This window comes from Clarias gariepinus, unplaced genomic scaffold (genome assembly GCF_024256425.1).
Source record: "Clarias gariepinus isolate MV-2021 ecotype Netherlands unplaced genomic scaffold, CGAR_prim_01v2 scaffold_32, whole genome shotgun sequence".
Lineage (NCBI taxonomy): Eukaryota > Metazoa > Chordata > Actinopteri > Siluriformes > Clariidae > Clarias > Clarias gariepinus.
The window spans coordinates 42,951-64,413 of record NW_026520999.1 but is presented as its reverse complement, the minus strand read 5'-3'; the positions used below and the strand labels follow the sequence as shown (position 1 = coordinate 64,413).

Sequence of the window (21,463 nt, the reverse complement as noted above, 5' to 3'; positions counted from 1 at the left end):
CAGTGGAGTTAAAAGGACAGTTAGAGCTATTATTATTATTATTATTATTATTATTGTTATTATTCTAGAGGATCTCAGTGTAAGCTTGTAGTTTTTATTAATGCAGTATTTAAGCTGAACAGCTGAGTGTCTGATTTGACCCTGCGGTGTGTAATTGTTGGTTGAGGTTGGGTTTGTGACTCTCTCAGCAGTACTGGGGCATTAACAAGACATTTCACTGTTCTGCTGGGAGAGGACTCGCCCCGTGGTGTTTATCTGAAACAGAGTCAGGTCTTAAACTCACCAAACACGGTGCTGCATGTCTGAACACATCCACACAGCCACATGCTGGCCTTTACTCCAGTCTGAGTCTCTATTTCTACGACCAGATGAATTTACAGAGTGCCTTTAATTAGTCTTAGAAATTGTTTTGAAGTGTTTATATATATATATATATATATATATATATATATATATATATATATATATATATATATAATGTTATTTTTCTGATCATTTACTAGACAATCCCAGTGCTTCATAAGAAGATATTCTGCACAGAACCCATTACACATTGTTAATCACACAATCACAATAAAATATTCTTAAGCTCTGTAAATGTTGTGGTGTGTATTTCTCACTATTCTCTGTATATTTATGTTTATAATCATTGAAAGTCTTTCATATAAAACAGTTCTGTTTGTATCAGTGTTCAGTCGCTGGGAGTCGACTCCCTGATCGGATCCCTGTTCGACTCCTCGGGGAACCTGAGTGACTTCCGGTCCGCGCGCGCTGTGAAGGAATCTAAACCCGGAACTAGAGCAGATCTCTAACAGATCCAGTCCTCTGGGGTTTAACTCTGCACAGACAGACACACTGCTAGCTTTAATTCTGTAGAATCAGAGACACGGAGTGTGTGGTGTGATCTCAAGTCCGACACAGAAAGCGAAACTTACGAGTCACTAGACTGACTCTTCTGAACAAATCAGTTTTAGGGAACCGGTTCATGTTTCGGTTCAAGTGATTCACTCAGAGCAGGATCTGTAAACACTCCACAGACTGCAGGAGCAGAGATTGGTCGGGTTATAAGAGTCATATAAATGTTTATTTATTAATTGTTTACTTATATCGATATCTAAATATCAAAACCAGAGCTTGATCTGGAAGTGATTCTATTGAATCGTGAATCGATTAACCTGACTCTCAGTAAAGATTGACTCGTAAAGAACCGAAAGTGAATGAGTTTTAGTTTAAGAGCTGTGAGGTCGAGTGTGTTGTGGAGACATTGTTATTCCTCTCCATCTTATATCTTTAATAGTTTTATCAGTAAGAGTGATGGAGTGTGATTTAAGCAGTGATTGAGTTTTTCTGAGATAAACACAGGAGCAGCTCCAAGGCGTCTCCTGTTCCTGTCCAGCCCCTCCTGGGACTCGAACGCAGAGTTACTGTATGACGAGATCAGTCTTGGAAAAAAAACAAAACCAGTTTGTAAAACCCAGAGACGTGGACGAACATGAGCAGGTGTTAAGAAACCTGTTGGAGAGGAAGCAGTGACCTGGGAGAAGTTACACCTCTGTTCACATGGAGGCTACAAACAGGTCTGGGCTTTAAATTACAGTAGTAAGTCTTTAATTCTAGTACTTAGGTGTTTATATTCTTCCCATGGAGGTCAGATAATAACGAATATTTATAGATAAACACTGAACAGCTGTTACTGTAATGATCATCTCTGTTCTGCACATGTTCACACCATCACCAGGACATTAGTTCTAATGTACAGACCACACGGATCTTGCTTTATAGTCAACTTTTTATATTTCCACTTACTCAGTCTTAAAGGTGCTAATACTTTTAAGTCTATTGACCTATTGTATCTATTCAGTGATGAAAACTTTACAGCACTTTTGTTTGTCACTCTGGGTTAGGTTTGTGCCAAGAGCCTAAATGTGAAGGTGTTAATACTTTTGTTAAATGTACGTCTCTTGGTCTGATTGTTTGTAAAGATCTTCTGTGAACTCTGTGAGCAATTGAAATAATAGATGTTTTTATTTTACCATAAGTGCTGTGTATAATGTAGAACCACAGAACAGATTAAAAAGATCAGGTTTTTACGCATATCAAAGTATATCAGAGCAGGATGAGGCGGGGCGTTTGTGTGCATAATAGAGATTACAGGATGAGGTGCGGTTATACTCAGTCTGCTTTCAGGCTCCATGTTGTTATCTTGATTAATTGTAATTGCTTTTATACCATAGATGTTGCAAAACCTCAGTTTATTATTGAAACTTATTTTAATAGTTTTTTTTAATTATTCAAATATCAGTATTTCAGTAATACCCCTTTCACCTGTTTTGTTCTGATTTGTGGTATTGGTGTATGTGTCACGTGGTTAAACACCTCCTAGTTCTGTGTGAGCCACACTGGCAATGGACTTTGAAGATAATATTAAACATATAAGTAATAAACACCATGTGTGTTGTTGTTGTAGTTAATTACTGAGTGATATGGTGGTGTGATGAGCTACTCATACTATTCCTTACAGAAACTTTTATAAATTATTGTTTATGCAAGTTTCAATCTGTTTTTAAAATCCACACAGACCAATCTCTGACTTTAGTCTTGAAAAAGCATAAATATCCACATGTTGTGTGTTTATTTTCATTCCATAATGATCATAAGTTTCTTTTTTGTAAACAGTCAATCAATCTATCGCTTAATCAACATTTATTTATATAGCACCTTACAGCAACCCGAATTGAACCAAAGTGCACAGCATTAAATTAAAATGACTTAAAAATGCCAATCAAATAATAATAAAATATGAAAACAAAACACCTCAAATAAATAAATACCAAAAGCCATTCCAAATAAATAAGTTTTAAGTTGGCTTTAAACAGAGGCAGGTCAGTAATATTACATGACTCAGGTTGAATGGTCTTCCAGAGTTTAGAACTGGCCACTGCAGAGGAGCGATCACCCCACTGCTTGGTCCTGGACTAAGGGACCATTTAAAAAAATATTTTAAGCTCTTTCTGTAGATCAGCTTTGGGAATCTGTACTGATTCAGTGATGTTTTTATCACAGAGAGAAACTGGAGGAGCAGCTGGGCGAGTACATCTTACACACTCTCAAATACACTGAAACCGTGAAGGAGTTCTGTGATGGAGAATCAAAATGGACTTTACAGAGAGAGACCGAGCTCGATACGATGAGGGACATCAAAGACCGAGCTGATCAAATCACTCTGAAGTTTGATCATGTTCAGAAGGCAGAGAACAAGGCCAAGGCTCTGGGCGAGTACATGTGGAACGGCCTGAGCCAGGTTACAGCCGATTCCAGAAAGCAGGAGCTGGAGAAGGAGCTAGGAGAAGTTCTAAAGAACACTTTAGAAGGCCTGGAGAAACTCCATAACTTCCTGGATGCAGTGGAGAAGCTAGCCGTCACCTCACTGTTCGTCTTCATGGGTGAGAGCTTCATGCCAAAGGGAGTGAGTTCCATGTCTGTACGTTCAGTGATCTCTGCAGCCAGAATGGCGTCTCCACCCCTCGTCCACTTCAAGAGAGATGCAGGAGCGTTTTTCCTACCAAATCTCTACAACATTGAAGTCCTGGCCTTCCAGCTGGACAAATACATCCGTGTCACTCAGCAGATCTGCGAAAAGATGGAGAAAAAGTATTTGTGTCCTTTCTCTAACAAAGTGTAACAGAATTTAAAATATTTTTTTATTTTGTTTGACCAAATAATTTTGACAATTCTTTTTTCTCTTTGCAGATCCAGGAGCATTTCATGTAGTGGAGGTGTTCGTGAGTACGTATCACCCAGTCTGTGTGTTAATATTGAGACGGTCTCTAGTTCCAAGTGTATTCTACAGCTGAGGCAGTTTGTATAAAGATCCCACATGTTTGTTATTCTAGAACATTCATTGTTTTAGGGGCCAGTCACTAACAGTGCAAAGTTTTACCTGGAGCCAGCGTAATGTAGTTTGGAGAAGATAGAAGTAATGTAAAGAAACCACCTGGTTCTATTAAAGAATCTACTGTAGATGAAACACCGTATTTATGAATAACTTTACACAGAGGAAACATATGCAGAAAAGGCAGAAGGCTTTACCCAGATTTTATATTTATTATATGCTCACAGGAATCCTCATTTACATCCACAAACTGTAGTCTGAAGTCAGAAACATAATCTTATGTATAAAAAGCTGCACCACTGACATTAAGCAACACGAGAAAGGAGACCTGATTACAGCACAGTAGGGCATTTACTGCTTTAACCAGCGCCTTTTCAGGACTGTAATGAGAATTACAGTATATCCTGACGAAAAATATGAAGTGTGATTTCTTGCCAAATGTAATCCCGACTGCTGAGTTCCAACCTTTTCTATGATCTTAAACTGGTCTGATGTTGGTCTGTAGTTTGTCTGTTTTCAGAAACACACACGTTTGGGTGACAAAGTGCCAAAATGTTCTCAGTGCAGTTTTAAACAGTTTTGCTGAAATATGAAATACAGGAAGACACGATAAGGCATTTGGTAAAATGATTTATATCCTACAAGAGCAGCCAATAACTGTTTACACAGAGACATCTTCTACTCAGGGAAATCATGTTTACTGTTGCTGTAGGTGTTTTACATTTTAAAACCTTTATTATGTTACAGATGGAAAACTGGAAAATCTTCACTAAAGTTTAATTTGAACATGAGTGAGGAGTCTGTGCAGAAACTGTATGACCAATTAGTCCAGCTCATCAAAATTAGGTAAATGTATTCTGTCTGTCTGTCTAATCATTTAAAATATTGTTTAATATATATATATATATATATAAACGTGTATATTAATATATAATATAAGTTTAATAATTCATATTTGAAGTGGAGAAGTTTCCATCCATGCTTAAAATACTTTTTTTCACAGGATGGACGAATCATTCAGGGTGAATTTCCTATTTGATGTGAAGGCACAAGACTTTATCTTTATATTCAGTGAGTGCCAGTGCAGGATGTTTCAGTTTCTGTCTGATTTAGAGGAAGCTGCAGTTCAGCTGGACAAGATGAAGAAGGGCTCCAACATCTCCACCGTGGCTGGAAGTTCAGTCGGTATTGCAGGAGGTGTTTTGTCTATTGTAGGTTTGGCTCTCGCTCCCGTCACTGCAGGTGTATCTCTGGCCCTCACACTCACAGGTGTTGGTCTCGGAGTCACCAGCGGGGTTAACGGCATCGTCACAGGCATCACGGAAATGGCAGTCAACAATCGTCATGGCAAAAACGCTAACAACATCTTCATCAGTTTTATGGAAGATGTGCAGAAGATCCTGGATTGTCTGGAAGATGTGGCCAAAAGGGAGTGTCTTTTACCAGGGGCTGATGGGGCAACTAAAGGCCTTGAAGCTGGGAAACTGTTTGGGAATGGTATTGATGCTCTTGAGGATGGGGCTTTGGGTATAATGCCTCTTGGGGCTGAGGAAATGGTTGCAGCTGCAGTTAATGTAGGACTTCAGGAAGCCAAAGCAGTCCGGAACATTCCCCAACTTGCTGCAGATCTTCCTGACATTGGGCAACTGGCTAAAGGAGCTCCTGTGGCCCTTTCCCAGTCAGCCAGGGCTGGGCTCATCGGCTTAAATGCCCTCTTTATTGGCCTGGATGTACTGTTTATCTGCAAGGACAGTATCAGTCTATCTAAAGGGAGCAAAAATGAATTGGCTCAACTCATTCGCTCCAGGTCAGGTCTGTGGCGCTCAGAGGTGGAGGCGTGGGAGAAGATCCATAACTGTCTGTTTGAAGGCATCTCAGGGTTTTACAAAAATCGGGAAATTCTGGAGCAGCCCTTCTGTCCTTAACATCAACCATCATTTTAAATATTGTTTATAAGTGTATATTAATATATAATATAAGTTTAATAATTCATATTTAAAGTGGAGAAGTTTCCATCCATGCTTAAAATACTTTTTTTCACAGGATGGACGAATCATTCAGGGTGAATTTCCTATTTGATGTGAAGGCACAAGACTTTATCTTTATATTCGATGAGTGCCAGTGCAGGATGTTTCAGTTTCTGTCTGATTTAGAGGAAGCTGCAGTTCAGCTGGACAAGATGAAGAAGGGCTCCAACATCTCCACCGTGGCGGGAAGTTCAGTCGGTATTGCAGGAGGTGTTTTGTCTATTGTAGGATTAGCTCTCGCTCCCGTCACTGCAGGTGTATCTCTGGCCCTCACACTCACAGGTGTTGGTCTGGGAGTCACCAGCGGGGTTAACGGCATCGTCACAGGCATCACGGAAATGGCAGTCAACAATCGTCATGGCAAAAACGCCAACGACATCTTCATCAGTTTTATGGAAGATGTGCAGAAGATCCTGGATTGTCTGGAAGATGTGGCCAAAAGGGAGTGTCTTTTACCAGGGGCTGATGGGGCAACTAAAGGCCTTGAATCTGGGAAACTGTTTGGGAATGGTATTGATGCTCTTGAGGATGGGGCTTTGGGTATAACGCCTCTTGGGGCTGAGGAAATGGTTGCAGCTGCAGTTAATGTAGGACTTCAGGAAGCCAAAGCAGTCCGGAACATTCCCCAACTTGCTGCAGATCTTCCTGACATTGGGCAACTGGCTAAAGGAGCTCCTGTGGCCCTTTCCCAGTCAGCCAGGGCTGGGCTTATCGGCTTAAATGCCCTCTTTATTGGCCTGGATGTACTGTTTATCTGCAAGGACAGTATCAGTCTATCTAAAGGGAGCAAAAATGAATTGGCTCAACTCATTCGCTCCAGGTCAGGTCTGTGGCGCTCAGAGGTGGAGGCGTGGGAGAAGATCCATAACTGTCTGTTTGAAGGCATCTCAGGGTTTTACAAAAATCGGGAAATTCTGGAGCAGCCCTTCTGTCCTTAACATCAACCTGAACTTATGAACAGAATGGATACAATGTTTAACTCCTCTTAGACACCTGATTTAATTCTGGGGTGGAGCTGAGTTTGTGATGTCACTACATATACACCACATCTTTGGGTCATGTTTCTCATTTGTTTATTAACATTGTTAATATCTGTTATTTAATCAATTAGGAAATTTAATTGATGCTTTGTTGGTTGAATCAATTAATTGACTTGATGGGACAGTTTTTGATTTAGAATCGGTTTCCATTATGAAAATTATTTACTTCACCTACAAATGTTAAAGAATTTAAATTGACTATATGTTTTGAAAATATACCACAGATTCTGCAGAAAATAAAAAACACTTTCATCTTTCGTGAATAACAGAGTTTTGGGACAGCAATGCTGTTCCTTCATTTGAGGTTATGAGTGGTTGGTGCAATACCGCCACCTTCTGGACAAGAGTGTGAAGCAGAAGATTATCAGGAACAAAGGATAGAGACATGACATTTCAACAAACAACAAAAATATTACTTTGACACCAGGGGTCCGTTCTTCATACGTCGCTTGACACAGCCGAGATGAAGATGAGATCATTGTGCTAATTACGATCCGGCTAAGTCGGTTCTTCGAGCTCACCTGTTGTTAATGATTAGTAGAGCTGGGTTGAGTTGTCTAGGATTATTGCGCGCTGTGCGTTGGTTTAAAAGGCGATATGCATCGACAGTAAAAACACTGATCACAACCCCTTTGATTGGTTGACGAAATGAAAAAAGAGCGGCTCAACTTTTTTTGTAACACGTGTTATGCGCTGAAATGCCCTTGTATAAACATTATACAAGAATTTGTATTATTGATTTTGACGGCTGTCTCATGCCCAGGGTTTATTATAATAGTAATATCATATTTAATAATAATAAACCTATGAATTTATGTTCTAATATAATATTTGATATATATGCAAGATACTTTTCCCAAGTGAGTCAGTCCCCATCAGTCGTGCTCTTTAAAAATCAGATGTGACCTCGCCATTTCAACTAATCATAACCCGGCGCGCAGTCTAAATCCTGTTTACATGAAATAAAGCTGCTCCCGAGCAGGTTTAAGCTTATGGATATGTTGCTATGACAAAAAATGTGAGAAGCGCATCGAAGAACGAAACAATCCAAGATCAGGACTAATCCAAACCAATCAAATCCAGCTAACTGAGTTAGCGACAGACGAAGAACCGACCCCTGATCATTTTTAGTAGATGTTAATACTTCAAAACTTAGCTGTAAGTAGGTGCACAAATGGCCAAAAATCTAATCGAATCAGCAGGTTTTCTGTGGTTGACGGCTTTAGTTGTCATGTTCAGATTTCATTTTATTAAACATGTAAAACTGGAATTCAGAATAATTGAATGAACATTGATATTGAAATATTTATCATGCTGATGTTGATTAATGATTTAAAAATCCTGAAATGATGTAATAAAAAAAATGAAGACTTTTTACATCTTTTATTTCTGTGCAAATTATCCATTATATGTTTAAAAACTGCAATATATTTACTTTATGAACAATGCTAAGTGATTATATAAAAAATGTATATGTTTATATAGAACAGAAAGAATAAACAACTGCTGCACAACTCCGTCTTCTCCTGTTCCTTCTACTGAGTCTTACAGAGCTGATTAAAACATGTCTTGTCTTGCACTGCCACTGATGGCTCCTGAGGTTCTGTACCTGCAGATGAAACAGAGTCACTTCAGATTATGCAAGATGCAGCTCCTCTAATGCTCTTGTACTGTATGTACTAAAAAAGTGTTTGTGATTCAGGGTTCAGTGGCTGAGAGAAGAGTGAAGGTTCACCACACAACAGCTTCTGGGAACAGTGCTGGGAGCACTTTATTTCTCAGGAACTCTTCTTCTTGTCATTGTCATTTTTACAAAATTATGGTCGACAAAATCTGAAGTAACTGGAGCAAACCTGCCAAAAAGAACTGGAAAAAATTCCAGAAATGAGGTAGGGGTAACCCCTAGAGGGCGCCCTGCGCCCAGAGACTCTTGTGTTTTTGTTAAGTTAAACTTCATTTCCCAGAATGCACCTCAGTCAGGTAATAGTTTGATGATATATAGCCTGTTTAAGTTCTGTTTACTTTGTCTTGCATCTGTTGATTTAAACTTGTGAAATGGTGATTAGCTTGTGATCAGTTTGTTATTCTAGTTTCATGCCAGTCTAGTTCAGTTCATAGTTTTAGTTAGTTTATACTGTATAGACCCCTGTATGGTTAGTTGTCATGTTAAGTATGTTTGTTTATGTTTTCTTTCTTTATTATTAAAACTTCTTTAGCTCTGCGTTTATGCCTCACCTACAACATCACTCATTCCGTGATAATTATCATTATTATCGATGACGACATCTTATTAATAGAACACAGTAGTTTAATTTTTAATTTAATTAAGGAATCTGTAGTAGCCTATTACATAGATTAGTATTGTATCTATATTACAAGATAACTTTGTATATCTTGTAAATTAACCAAATAATTGAGTTATACACATTTCAGTAGTATATGTTTTATATTAGTATCAGTTTTTGTTTTAATAAATGTTCAGTATTTAATTTCCACATCAGAGCGCCCTAACGGACACACCCTGTACACTTAACTGAGAGGAGGGAGCACCTTGTAAAGTACACTTCAGAATGGAACACAGCCCTGGTTCCACTCTTTTAATTAACTAACCTGTTATTTAAGCAGCAATTACCTTTAATTTCAAAGAATTTCAATCACTTTGGCGTCAATTATTTTGTTTTTTTTTTGTGCCAATTCTGATTATTTTATAGATATTTCAATTTTATAATTTTTTTTCTATATTCCGTTACAATTCTAAACAACGTGGCAAATTATTTTCTCCTACAGCACAGGAAGATGTTTTGTCTGCCGATGTGTGTCAGTGAATCAAAAATTTATTTAAAAATGTATTTTGGAGTGAGTGCGGCTATACACGAGTTGCCACATGATAGAAAAATGTAACTTAATAGACTTTATTTCCTTCATCTCTAATTCTAACATTTGGACATAGTTTTTGCTAATTGCCTTAAAAGAGGTTAAAAATAAAATGATAGATTGTGTAATTGTTTTGTGGTTTGTATCAAAAATCCTTTCTACTCACTATTTGTTTCCTTGTGAGAGTCTCCCGTCCTCCCCTTCATCTGAGATATTTGTAGCTTCTCTTCATCTCTGCTCTCCTCCTTTTCTCTGTTCCACTTGAGCACTTGGTCACTGAGGAGCATCGATTCTCCATCAGCAAACACCATCTCCTGGATCTTAGACAGAAGTTCACCGACCTGGTCCTCTCCATTCCTTGGTCTCCCGTGGAGTGCATGGTACCACCCACCACACTTCTCCACCAGCTTTTGTAGCTCGCTATTCAACTCCACCTCATCCTGCAGGGTGGAGTCACGGAGGCGCTTGATGTCCATTACAGTGAACAGGACCAGTGTGTGTCTCCAGGCTCGTGGCCCAAACAGATTTACATGTTCCTCCACCACATGGCGGTCCCTTGCAGTGAAGGAGAACGACAAAGGAACCACCAGCAATAGAGCGTGAGCACCTGGGTGGCACAGGGTCATACCTGAGATCATCTCTTTCTTCACAGCAGATGGGGAAGCTGAGGAGCCGATTGTGTTAAACCAGTCCCAGCCTGGTGTGTCCACCACCACTATACACCTTCCCTTCACCACACCTTCTCGACGCATGCTTTTCCTGGTCTTCACCCCGACCTGGTCGAAGGCCATGGTGCCCAGGATGGCGTTTCCTGCTGCACTCTTTCCAGACTCCTTCTGACCAATCAGGACCAGGTTTAAGGTCTGGAGAGGAGGCAGGGACTGAGAATGGACACCTGCCTCAAGTAAAAAAAGAACCACAACCATAGTTTGGAAAAACTTCATGTTATTTTTTCTGATGTTTTGGCTGATGTTTAACTGGTGATGGAACATTCAGTAGAAACACATTTATGCAAAATCATGTGACATATAGACTTAATGGAATATACAAGGTTATTACATTTATAATTAAACACAGGTCAAAGTATTTTCTTTAAGTGATACTAAATTTTTTTTTATGAAAAACCTGTTTTTTTTTAACTTGACAAAGACACAAAAGTGCATAGATTTTTTAATCCGAACATAATCTGTTGTGGTGTCACTCATTATGCTGTGACCTAAGCTCCACCCCACTGCAGGACAGGAACGAAGTAGTGCTGTGTCGATTTAAATTTATAGTTACGTCAGTCTGGACTACTATCCCAATATTTCCTACATACAGTATAATTTGCATGGTTGCAAGTGACTGGTTATTAGCAGTACCAGTTCCTGACATACAGTACTGGTAGCACAAAGTGATGTTTTTAACATTATCAGCATATAATCTCTATTGATTTACCAATGGTAGCAAATTTGCAATGCAAATAAAAACCATGCAAATAAAATAAATTGTTCAATAGAACACAAATATATATATATATATATATATATATATATATATATATATATATATATATATATAGTGGCTTGCAAAAGTATTCGGCCCCCTTGAACTTTTCCACATTTTGTCACATTACAGACAAAAGCATGAATTAATTTCATTGGAATTCCACGTGAAAGACCAATACAAAGTGGTGTACACTTAAGAAGTGGAACGAAAATCATACATGATTCTAAACATTTTTTATGTTGTGCGTAATTATTCAGCCCCTGAGTCAATACTTTGTAGAACCACCTTTTGCTGCAATTCCAGCTGCCAGTCTTTTAGGGTCTGTCTCCACCAGCTTTGCACATCTAGAGACTGAAATCCTTGCCCATTCTTCTTTGCAAAACAGCTCCAACTCAGTCAGATTAGATGAACAGCGTTTGTGAACAGCAGTTTTCAGATCTTGCCACAGATTCTCGATTGGATTTAGATCTGGACTTTGACTGGGCCATTCTAACACATGGATATGTTTTGTTTTAAACCATTCCATTGTTGCCTTGGCTTTATGTTTAGGGTCCTTGTCCTGCTGGAAGGTGAACCTCCGCCCCAGTCTCAAGTCTTCTGCAGACTCCAAGAGGTTTTATTCCCAGATTGCCCTGTATTTGGCTCCATCCATCTTCCCATCAACTCTGACCAGCTTCCCTGTGTCCCCGCTGAAGAGAAGCACCCCCAGAGCATGATGCTGCCACCACCATGTTTGACAGTGGGGATGGTGTGTTCAGAGTGTTGTGCAGTGTTAGTTTTCCGCCACACATAGCGTTTTGCATTTTGGTCTCATCTGACCAGAGCACCTTCTTCCACATGTTTGCTGTGTCCCCCACATGGCTTGTGGCAAACTGCAAACGGGACTTCATATGGTTTTCTGTTAACAATGGCTTTCTCCTTGCCACTTATCCATAAAGGCCAACTTTGTGCAGTGCACGACTAATAGTTGTCCTATGGACAGATTTCCCCACCTGAGCTGTAGATCTCTGCAGCTCGTCCAGAGTCACCATGGGCCTCTTGGCTGCATTTCTGATCAGCGCTCTCCTTGTTCAGCCTGTGAGTTTAGGTGGACGGCCTTGTCTTGGTAGGTTTACAGTTGTGCCATACTCCTTCCATTTCTGATTGATCGCTTAAACACTGCTCCGTAGGTTGTTCAAGGCTTTGGAAATCTTTTTGTAGTCTAAGCCTGCTTTAAATTTACAATTACTTTATCCCTGACCTGTCTGGTGTGTTCTTTGGCATTCATGGTGTTGTTGCTCCCAATATTCTCTTAGACAACCCCTGAGGCCGTCACAGAGCAGCTGTATTTGTACTGACATTAGATTACACACAGGTGCACTCGGTTTAGTCATTAACACTCATCAGGCAACGTCTATGGGCAACTGACTGCACTCAGACCAAAGGGGGCTGAATAATTACACACACCCCACTTTGCAGTTATTTATTTGTAAAAATACTTCTCACGTGTACACCACTTTGTATTGGTCTTTCACGTTCAATTCCAATAAAATTGATTAATGTTTGTGGCTGTAATGTGACAAAATGTGGAAAAGGTCAAGGGGGCGAATACTTTTGCAAGCCACTTTATACTGTATATATATATATATATATATATATATATATATATATATATATACTGTATAAATTCAATAATGAAGATAATCCCACAAGGTGCTGGAAATAGTAGCATGGGTGTACTGTATAGGCTATAGGGTGTTTAAGGTAGTGATACGTGACATACATTTGGGATGTGTATGCGTGGTCAGAGAGGGTGGGAGAGACTGATGAGTAGCACGAATTTTAGAACACCAGTTCCTTTTTGAGAGATGAGGGTTTTTTTTTTTTGGTGTTTGTACATCTTTACCCTATGCTGGTTGTCTCCAGGCCCTCCTGACTGACAGCTCAATTGTGAGTATGATTTATTTTTGAATGCTTTGTATTTTCGATTTGTTTTGTAATTTTATTTTATTTAATATTTATTTATTTTAATCTGACCATCTCATTAGCATTGAAATTGTGCACATGGCCAGACGCACTTTGTTTAGAATTTGTATTAAAACACTAATTTACAAAGTTTACTATAAATAAAACATTCATTACACACATCATAGTGTTGGATGTGAGTATATTACTCTCTCTCTCTCTCTCTCTCTCTCTCTCTCTATATATATATATATATATATATATATTTATATATAAATGGTTTCAAATCAAACATTGTATAAAATAATGCTATCCTGGAATTTTGCAGGTTTAGTGTAATTATTACTAATAGTTTACATGATATAGGGGCAGATAAATGGGTCAAAACATTGCTAAATTTGTCTGAATTATAATAATCGATTATAATACAATCGTAATTTAGAAAAATGACTGACAGGTCTGTATGATAGCGCTGATTGGTTACCTGAAGGCGATTCATGGTTACCTGGGAAAAAGAACCTGCCCACTTGGTCTTTACCTACAGTAAACAGATTGTAACGGTTAACCCCTAGAGGGCGCCAAAGCGCCTGGGTTTGTTTTATGTTGTTTTGTTTTAGTTGGACTTCATGTCCCAGACTGCACCTCGGTCAGGTGACATAAGGATTCACCTGAACCGAGGTAAACTAATTAAGTTTATTATAAAGAGCCTGACTGAAGCTCAGTCAGGCGTCTAGCTTTTGTTGTTATATATATGATTTATGTCGGTGTTTATTCATGTGTTTTGTGTTAATAAAAGCCATTCTTGAAACGCCAGCTCGCCTCCTGCAAATATGCCACAACCGCACATACACCGATTGAGGAATCCTAAAAGAAAGCTAGACCGTAAAAGTGGCATAGCGGAGGTCGCTCCCCCAGATGTTTTTTGGGGGGGCGCTATTACCATCTCGTCCGAGCTGGCGGAATGGATACAGGACAGCGAGGAGCAAGGAGAGAGGGAGCTGTTGCAGAGCTGGGAGGGCTGCAAGCTCGCCGAACCGGCGGACTGGCTGGGAGACAGCGAGGAGCAGCGAGAGACAGAGGCGCGGCAAAGCTGGGAAGGCTGCAGAGGTGACGCGGAGGTGACGCGGCGAGAGGAAACAGGTTCCCATGCTTTGACGGGGAGTTTCAGGCCGTGGCGGTCTGGCAGGACAGTGGCAAAGGAGAAACGGGAGATGTCTACAGGTTTTTGGCGCAGCAAAACAGACAGCGCATCGGTGACCTGCGGGAGCAGGTGATGCAGCTCCAAAAGCTGCTCGTCCTGGTTCGGGAGAGCCAGGCTGTAGTCCCGGAGGTTCTCCCTCTCACTAGTCTGGAAAACATGCTCCCTCTTCCGCCGCCGCCGGTGGCTGACGTGGAGGACTACGCGCCGCCGCTGCACGGCAACACAGAGGCGTTTCCTCCGCCGCCTCTGCTCGACGTGGAGGAAAACGCGCCGCTGCTGCACAGCGACGAGGACGCGTTTCCCCCACCTCCGCCGCCTCTGCCCGACATGGGGGACGTCGCTCCCACTCCACAGCCGCCCTGTGTAGCGCACGTCGCTCCAGCTCCTCAGCCCGGCTTTGAGGACGGCACGCTTCTTCCTCCGCCTCCCGGCTTTGAGGACGGCACGCTTCTTCCTCCGCCTCCCGGCTTTGAGGACGTCGCGCTTCTTCCTCCGCTTCCCGGCTTTGAGGACGTCGCTCCAGCTCCTCAGCCGCCGACGGATGCAGCGAACGACGCTCCGGCTCCTCAGCTGCGCTTCGAGGACGGCCCGCTGCTTGCTCAGCGCACGCCACTCCAGCTCCGCCGCCGCCGCCCAGCACAGCGAGCGTCGCTCCAGCTCCTCAGCCGCCGCCGAGCGTCGCTCCAGCTCCTCAGCCGCCGCCGAGCGTCGCTCCAGCTCCTCAGCCGCCGCCGAGCGTCGCTCCAGCTCGTGTGTGTCGTGTGTGTGTGTGTATATATATATAACAGTAACGTATATAAAACTATGATTTAAATTCAAGCTGTGTCACTTTCAGAGCTGCTGTCACAGAAAACTAATCAGCACCTTCTGACTCGAGAGCTGAGCAGTGCTGGGGTGTAAATACAATAAAATCTTTAAACTGACCGTGATCATGTGATCCTCGTGGTTCTCCCATAGCCTTCAGTGCCGTCTCACGCCTTTTTAACTTTTAGGGAACTTAAAACTCTGTTTAACAAGCAACACAATAAACTCCAAAATAATCTGAACCTCACCTGTAGTGATTCTTACGGGTGATCAGGTGGGTGGAGTGACTGACAGGAAATTGAACAGCAGGAGGCTGACATTATCTCCCCGTGTGCATGGCCAGGGTTTTTGATTAACCTCCTTTTATAACCTGTTTTATTACTGTTTTAAATCAAAGTACACACACACACTAGCAAAAGTGTGAAGGCTAGATCAATACACATTTAGCACGTAACAGATAGATCAATAGATTAATACTTTATTGATCCTGACCAATATTAATAAATAAACATGTAGGTGCAATTACATATGTTTTAAATCAGTAAAAACCTTTTACCTTTAAAATATTACATATAAAAAATATTTCATATAATTTAATAATTTTTAGTGTGAAACACAGGAACCACGTCACGTGTGTTAGATAATATTTAAGCTCTGTATTATCAGAGTTCCAAAGTCCATTTGCACCGACTGCAGAAGCTTGCATGCACCGGCGCTCCACTGTAGGTATCATGGAACAAATCAATGAGTTCCTTTTCAGATATAAAGGATTAGTTTTTGCGAATGGAATGACGACACCAGAATACATCGACTCTCTTCAGAGCTTCCAAATACGAGACAGCGACACTTTCTTGGTGACGTACCCCAAGTCAGGTGAGAGCAGAGGTGTCAAGTAACGAAGTACAAATACTTCATTACCTTACTTAGGTAGAGATTTTGGGTATCTATACTTTACTGGAGTAATTATTTTTTGACGATTTTTTACTTCTACTCCTTACATTTTTACGCAATCATCTGTACTTTCTACTCCTTACATTTTAAAAATATCCTCGTTACTCCTATTTTATTTCAGCTTGTCATTTAAAAAACAAAAAAACAAAAAAACATCCGGATAAATCGCGCCATCCGGATGGAGTGAATTTGATTGTGGTTGGATGAGAAGTATAAACATACCATTCCGACACCCTATTGGTTGGTACGCGATCCATCATCACCTGCACATGACGTCACGTCACACACTCCAGCAAGGACGTTTGATAAAATAGCATTTTCGGTTGAAAAGGTTGTGATAAGTAGACGAAGATGTCCGTGATAGAGACTCAAGATTCGAGTGAAATGTCACAACCAAGCACCAGCGAGGAAGGGAACAGCACCAGGAAGGGAACATATATATATAAATATATATATATATATATATATATATATATATATATATATATATATATATATATAAATCTTTTTTTTTTTTGGATGAATCACTTGGATTAATCCTTCATTTTGACAGCACTAATGTTTACTGTAGACAACCACACAGGGTTCCTGCAGCTAAGCTTGGATGTACATTTACATTCCAATAAAGGTTACCGATGACAAGCCTCTGAAGTTTGACTTTTTGCACCATTAAAATAATTATAGGCAACTAGTTCTCATATCTTCTTCTCCATGAAACATGTTAATGATCAGTAGTACACATATATGGTTCTTTAATGTATTTGCATTGTACTAAAATGCATTCTTTTTCAATTGCCATATACAGAATCCCAAATCACTATGGCCTTTAAAAAATACAACAAAAACACAACAACACATTGTTCTTTTTGTTTTGAGGTGTTAGTGCAGTATATAGACCCGTGGCACAGCCTAAGCTTTTATCCCTAATGCTTTTTTCCCCCTCACGTTACTTTTACTTTTATACTTTAAGTAGTTTTGAAACCAGTACTTTTACACTTTTACTGGAGTAAAAAGCTTGAGCTGATACTTCAACTTGTAAAGAAGTCTTTTTAAACCCTGGTATCTATACTTCTACTCAGGTAATGGATGTAAATACTTTTGACACCACTGGGTGAGAGTCGATCCGTCAGAGAAACCCAGCTTCACAAACAGCTGATCTCAAATGTATTATTGTGTGTGTAAGTGCACGGTTAACGTGAACTCATAAGGTGCTGGATGTTTTTTACAGGGACAATATGGGCTCAGAACATCATCACGCTAATCTGTGAGTCAGAGGGCAACCAGGATGAAGAATTTCCCAACAATCTTGAGAAAATGCCATGGCTGGAGTTTCCTGAGGGTCACACTGATTATTCCTCACGACGGTCTCCCCGCCTCTTCGCATCTCACCTCCTGCCCCGACTCATGCCCCCCGGCCTGAAGGACAAAAAGGCTAAAGTAGCGTTCTCCATCCTTTTACCTCCTTTATATTAAATATGTTTTTTTTATAATTATGATGACCAAATGAGAGAAAGAGAGAGAGAGAGAGAGAGAGGGACTAAACAGCTGTGTGTCTATAATTAAACCTCTTGTTATTGAGACTCGTCAAGACTGGACTTTGGAGTGATGGAGAAAGGTCATGTGACCTAATGAGTCCAGACTGAGCCTATTCCAGAGTGATGGGCGTGTCAGGGTGAGAAGGGAAGGATATGAAGCGATGCTCCCATCATGCATAGTGTCCACTGTACAAGCCTCTGGAGACAGTGTTATGATCTGGGGTTGATCAGTTACTCAGGTCTAGACTCAGTAACGTTATGGGGCAATAAAATGAAGTCAGCTGACCACCTGAATGTACTGAACCACCAGAGGATCACATCTATGGAGGGTTTCATCTTCACTGATGGCACGGGACATATTCCAGGGCAAGGACCAAATAGTGGTTCTGGGAGCATGTGGAATCATTCTCACACATTAACTGGACACCACACATTACTGACCTTAACCTATGACAATGTCTTTGGGACATGCTGTTGAGGAATTTATAGACAGGTTAGATGTTTACATTGTCGATACGAAGTGAAAAAGTTTCAGCACTAGTTGATGGCAGCACAAAGCTGCACACACAGTCACAGGAAGCACTGAACTTCATAAGTCAGTGTGCCAAAGACATGGTCCTGTGTACATAAGGAGCTGTGTAACTGAAGCTGTTCTGACAGCAAAACTTGGGTGTACGGGTATAACCATGAGACAAAGCAACAGTCTTTACATCGGAAGAGCTTACGACCGTAGAGACTGTCCATCGAGAATTTGTCCCCAAGGGCCAGACCGTCAATAGCGAATTCTACTGGCAGGTTTTAAGGTGTCTAAGGAAGGATATACACAAAAGGGTCTGGAACTCTGACACATGAATCTTGCAACTTTTTCATATCCCCTTGTACAAGATCTCCACCAAACATGTATGCAACTCTGCATAGAAATATACATTGTGACTTTGTATTAGTAGAGGACTTTGGGGTCAGCAGTGTACTTCAATGAATTAAAAATGAATACATTTTTTAAAGGTGTAAAATAAAATTTGAAATAAATGTATTTTATAGGTGTGATTTTAACTTTCTTTAAGTTGGTTAATCTATTTAAATATGTTTAAATCTTTTTTATCCCAACAGAAGCTTAAAGAAAAAGAGGAAAGGAGTACTGCAGCTGGTCCTTTGGACAGTTAAGGGTTCTTACACACCTGTAGGTTTCTGATGTGGAAATGCTGGTGTTGGGTTCCAGGGACACCACTGAAGAACCCCTAACATGTCCACATTTGTGGTGTAAGAAAGTGACTCTTGTCTGTTCTTGTTTATGTTTAAATGTCCGATTGTGTATGTGATGAGGAACCCAAAGGACAATGCGGTTTCTTATTTCCACTTCTCCCATGCGTTGTCCAAGCTGGAGAATCCTACGAGCTTTGAGGATTTTCTGCAGCAGTACCTGGCTGGAGATGGTGAGAACGAACAGGTCTCCTGTTCTTAATGAGTAAACCCTAGTTAGTCTATCTGAGTCCTGATAGTCCACACTATAGTGCTTTCTGCCTCTGAACACACGGGATAATCAGGACTCCATTAGAAATACTCTCAGTTCAGTGAATTATAAAGTTACATGTGCTGTAACCCCTGTGATGGTGTTACTGTTGGTTTGGTGTGTGTTGGTTGATTGTGCAGTTGCTGGATCATCGTGGTTCGATCATATCCGGGACTGGTACACACACCAAGACGAGTACAACATCCTGTTCCTGACGTATGAGGACATGATCATGGTAACCAACCAACACACTGCATCTAAAGTTTAAAACATTAACATTAACAAAACAACAAAACACTTAGATTTTTTTTCTCCAAGTGGGGCTAGGGTTAAACATTTAGGGTTAGAGTTAATTGTTCAGGATATTGGTTAAAGAGAGGTGTAGGGTTAATCAGTCACAGTTATGGTTAATGAGTTAGTGTTAGGGTTAGGCAGCTAGGGTTAATTTGTTAGGGTTAGGGTGGATTAGTAAGGGTTAACATGATGTTAGCACATTCAGTGTTTTTTTTCCAATCTTCTCATTTAGTTAGAAATGGGTTTACTGAACATACCATTTTTGTAATAATGTCACTCTTGTCCTCTGAACATAAAGAAGGTGCCTTTGTGTTCTGTATGAGTGTACAGTAAAATCTAAACACCATGTAGACTCATCTTGTGTTGTGCACAGGATCTGAGGTCAGCGGTGGAGAAGATCAGCAGGTTCCTGGGTCGAGACCTGAGTGAGGCTGCTCTGTCTCGTGTTGTGGAGAAAACAACCTTTAGGAACATGAGGAAGGACCCAAAGGCAAACTATGAGTTTCTTCCTGAAGATCTGCTGAAGAAAGGCCAGTTCATGCGCAAAGGTCAGAGGTCACGTGAGGTTCATATGGTATATATATTTAATGTTCTATATGGTTCTCAGATGTATTTTACAAATAAATTTTAGACTTATTCAGGACATTGTTTGAGAGTCAGAGTTAGTCTCCATATTTTTTTTACTTAAATGTTTATAATCATAAAGCAACCTCAGGTCTGGGTGCCATTACTTAAAAGCTGTGGTTTGTTTTTAAATATGAATCTTGATTTAAGATCTTACACTGTGTTTGGAATGTTCCAGGCATGTTTGGAGACTGGAAGAACACCTTCACTGTGGCCCAGAGCGAGATGTTTGATCAGATCTATCAGGAGAGGATGAAGAGTCTGCCATTAAAATTCACATGGGAATAAAATGACTGAGAACTGATCATTATGTTTGAGTGTTATTCCATCATGAGGGCATGAAATGGTGCTTAAGAATCTCAGTAATCTAGTCCTATCATTCAATTGTGCTGAGTCTTTACAAAAGACACTTTTTATTTTCTTTTGATAGAATATGGAGTAAATGAATAAAGAAGGAAGAATAAACACAGTCTTAATAACCTCACACGAGACTGTCGGTTACAGTGAAGACGCTGGATTTGGGAAATGAATTGATACCAGTTTACAAATCAGTGATGATGAACCAAGTTAGTGAAGCAGAATGAGAATAAAAACCTCATATACTATAATTCAGTGTAAACTTTAACAAGGAATAGATTCAGACAGACGGAGAGAGAGAGAGTAAAACTGAACTGCTGTTGATCCCTGGCGTTTGTAATACACACGTGTCTGCAGCTCCTCTCTGTATAATCACTGAACTTTGTTTATAAAGTGTATACTGTATGCCACATATTAAAATAAAAAACTATTCAAAATATAATGAATTATTGTCATAGAAAAACAAGAAATGAAACATGAAAATAACAAGTACAGTGCTGTGAAAAAGTATTTGCCCATGACATTTAGCATATTTGTCAAACTTGAGTGATTTATCAAAAAATGAGAGATAAAAGAGTAAATAGAAAATGCAATTTATAAATTAATTAGTGAACAAGCTGGCCAAATCTCCCTGGCCCTGTGGGAAAAAGGATCGGCCCTTATCCTAATAACTGGTTGTGCCACCCTTGGTGACAACAACTACAATCAAGCTTTTATGATAACTGGCACTTTGTCTATAACATCACTGTGGTTTTTTTTTGTGTGTTTTATAACTTTTTATCCATTTGAAGGTGGACTTGCTAGTGTGTTTCAGATCATTGACTTGCTGCATAACTTAAGTTCACTTGTGCTAAAACTGTATTTACCTTGCTCATCTTTGTGTAATATTAACATGTTAACTAACTACCTGTTAACTAGTTTG

General features: G+C 40.2%; 4 protein-coding genes across 4 annotated transcripts; 3 read left to right on the top strand and 1 right to left on the bottom strand.

The window, feature by feature from the left end:
* The first annotated feature begins 736 nt into the window (after window positions 1-736).
* On the top strand, window positions 737-5,818 carry LOC128517030 (apolipoprotein L4-like). The gene is made up of 5 exons (XM_053490771.1): window positions 737-1,577; window positions 3,064-3,651; window positions 3,751-3,786; window positions 4,640-4,738; window positions 4,896-5,818. The coding sequence occupies exons 1-5, from the start codon at window positions 1,561-1,563 to the stop codon at window positions 5,815-5,817; spliced, it is 1,662 nt and encodes a 553-aa protein (XP_053346746.1). The 5' UTR covers window positions 737-1,560; the 3' UTR covers window position 5,818.
* Window positions 5,819-5,936: 118 nt separating this feature from the next.
* On the top strand, window positions 5,937-7,422 carry LOC128517043 (apolipoprotein L3-like). The gene has a single exon (XM_053490790.1). It carries the CDS (start codon window positions 5,937-5,939, stop codon window positions 6,855-6,857), a length of 921 nt encoding a protein of 306 aa, XP_053346765.1. The 3' UTR covers window positions 6,858-7,422.
* Window positions 7,423-8,325: 903 nt separating this feature from the next.
* On the bottom strand, window positions 8,326-15,592 carry LOC128517039 (GTPase IMAP family member 8). The gene is made up of 3 exons (XM_053490786.1): window positions 15,391-15,592; window positions 9,996-10,728; window positions 8,326-8,588 (listed from the first exon to the last, which is right to left on the bottom strand). Exons 1-3 carry the CDS (start codon window positions 15,419-15,421, stop codon window positions 8,495-8,497), a joined length of 858 nt encoding a protein of 285 aa, XP_053346761.1. The 5' UTR covers window positions 15,422-15,592; the 3' UTR covers window positions 8,326-8,494.
* Window positions 15,593-15,962: 370 nt separating this feature from the next.
* On the top strand, window positions 15,963-20,489 carry sult3st1 (sulfotransferase family 3, cytosolic sulfotransferase 1). The gene is made up of 6 exons (XM_053490789.1): window positions 15,963-16,143; window positions 17,450-17,658; window positions 19,063-19,189; window positions 19,407-19,501; window positions 19,934-20,108; window positions 20,363-20,489. Exons 1-6 carry the CDS (start codon window positions 15,975-15,977, stop codon window positions 20,470-20,472), a joined length of 885 nt encoding a protein of 294 aa, XP_053346764.1. The 5' UTR covers window positions 15,963-15,974; the 3' UTR covers window positions 20,473-20,489.
* Window positions 20,490-21,463: the final 974 nt, after the last annotated feature.

Excerpts from the sequence above, each read along its gene's own strand:
- sult3st1 (XM_053490789.1), top strand. The coding sequence starts at position 15,975 with ATGCACCGGCGCTCCACTGTAGGTATCATGGAACAAATCAATGAGTTC. Across the intron at positions 16,144-17,449 it reads GGTGACGTACCCCAAGTCAG|GGACAATATGGGCTCAGAAC; the intron begins GTGAGAGCAGAG and ends TGTTTTTTACAG. Across the intron at positions 17,659-19,062 it reads TGAAGGACAAAAAGGCTAAA|ATTGTGTATGTGATGAGGAA; the intron begins GTAGCGTTCTCC and ends TTTAAATGTCCG.
- LOC128517039 (XM_053490786.1), bottom strand. The coding sequence starts at position 15,421 with ATGGGAGAACCACGAGGATCACATGATCACG. Across the intron at positions 10,729-15,390 it reads ACGAGGATCACATGATCACG|GTGTCCATTCTCAGTCCCTG; the intron begins GTCAGTTTAAAG and ends TACTTGAGGCAG. Across the intron at positions 8,589-9,995 it reads CACAAGGAAACAAATAGTGA|TGACTCTGTTTCATCTGCAG; the intron begins GTAGAAAGGATT and ends CATAATCTGAAG.
- LOC128517030 (XM_053490771.1), top strand. Across the intron at positions 3,787-4,639 it reads TGTAGTGGAGGTGTTCGTGA|ATGGAAAACTGGAAAATCTT; the intron begins GTACGTATCACC and ends ATTATGTTACAG. Across the intron at positions 4,739-4,895 it reads GTCCAGCTCATCAAAATTAG|GATGGACGAATCATTCAGGG; the intron begins GTAAATGTATTC and ends TTTTTTTCACAG.
- LOC128517043 (XM_053490790.1), top strand. The coding sequence starts at position 5,937 with ATGGACGAATCATTCAGGGTGAATTTCCTATTTGATGTGAAGGCACAA.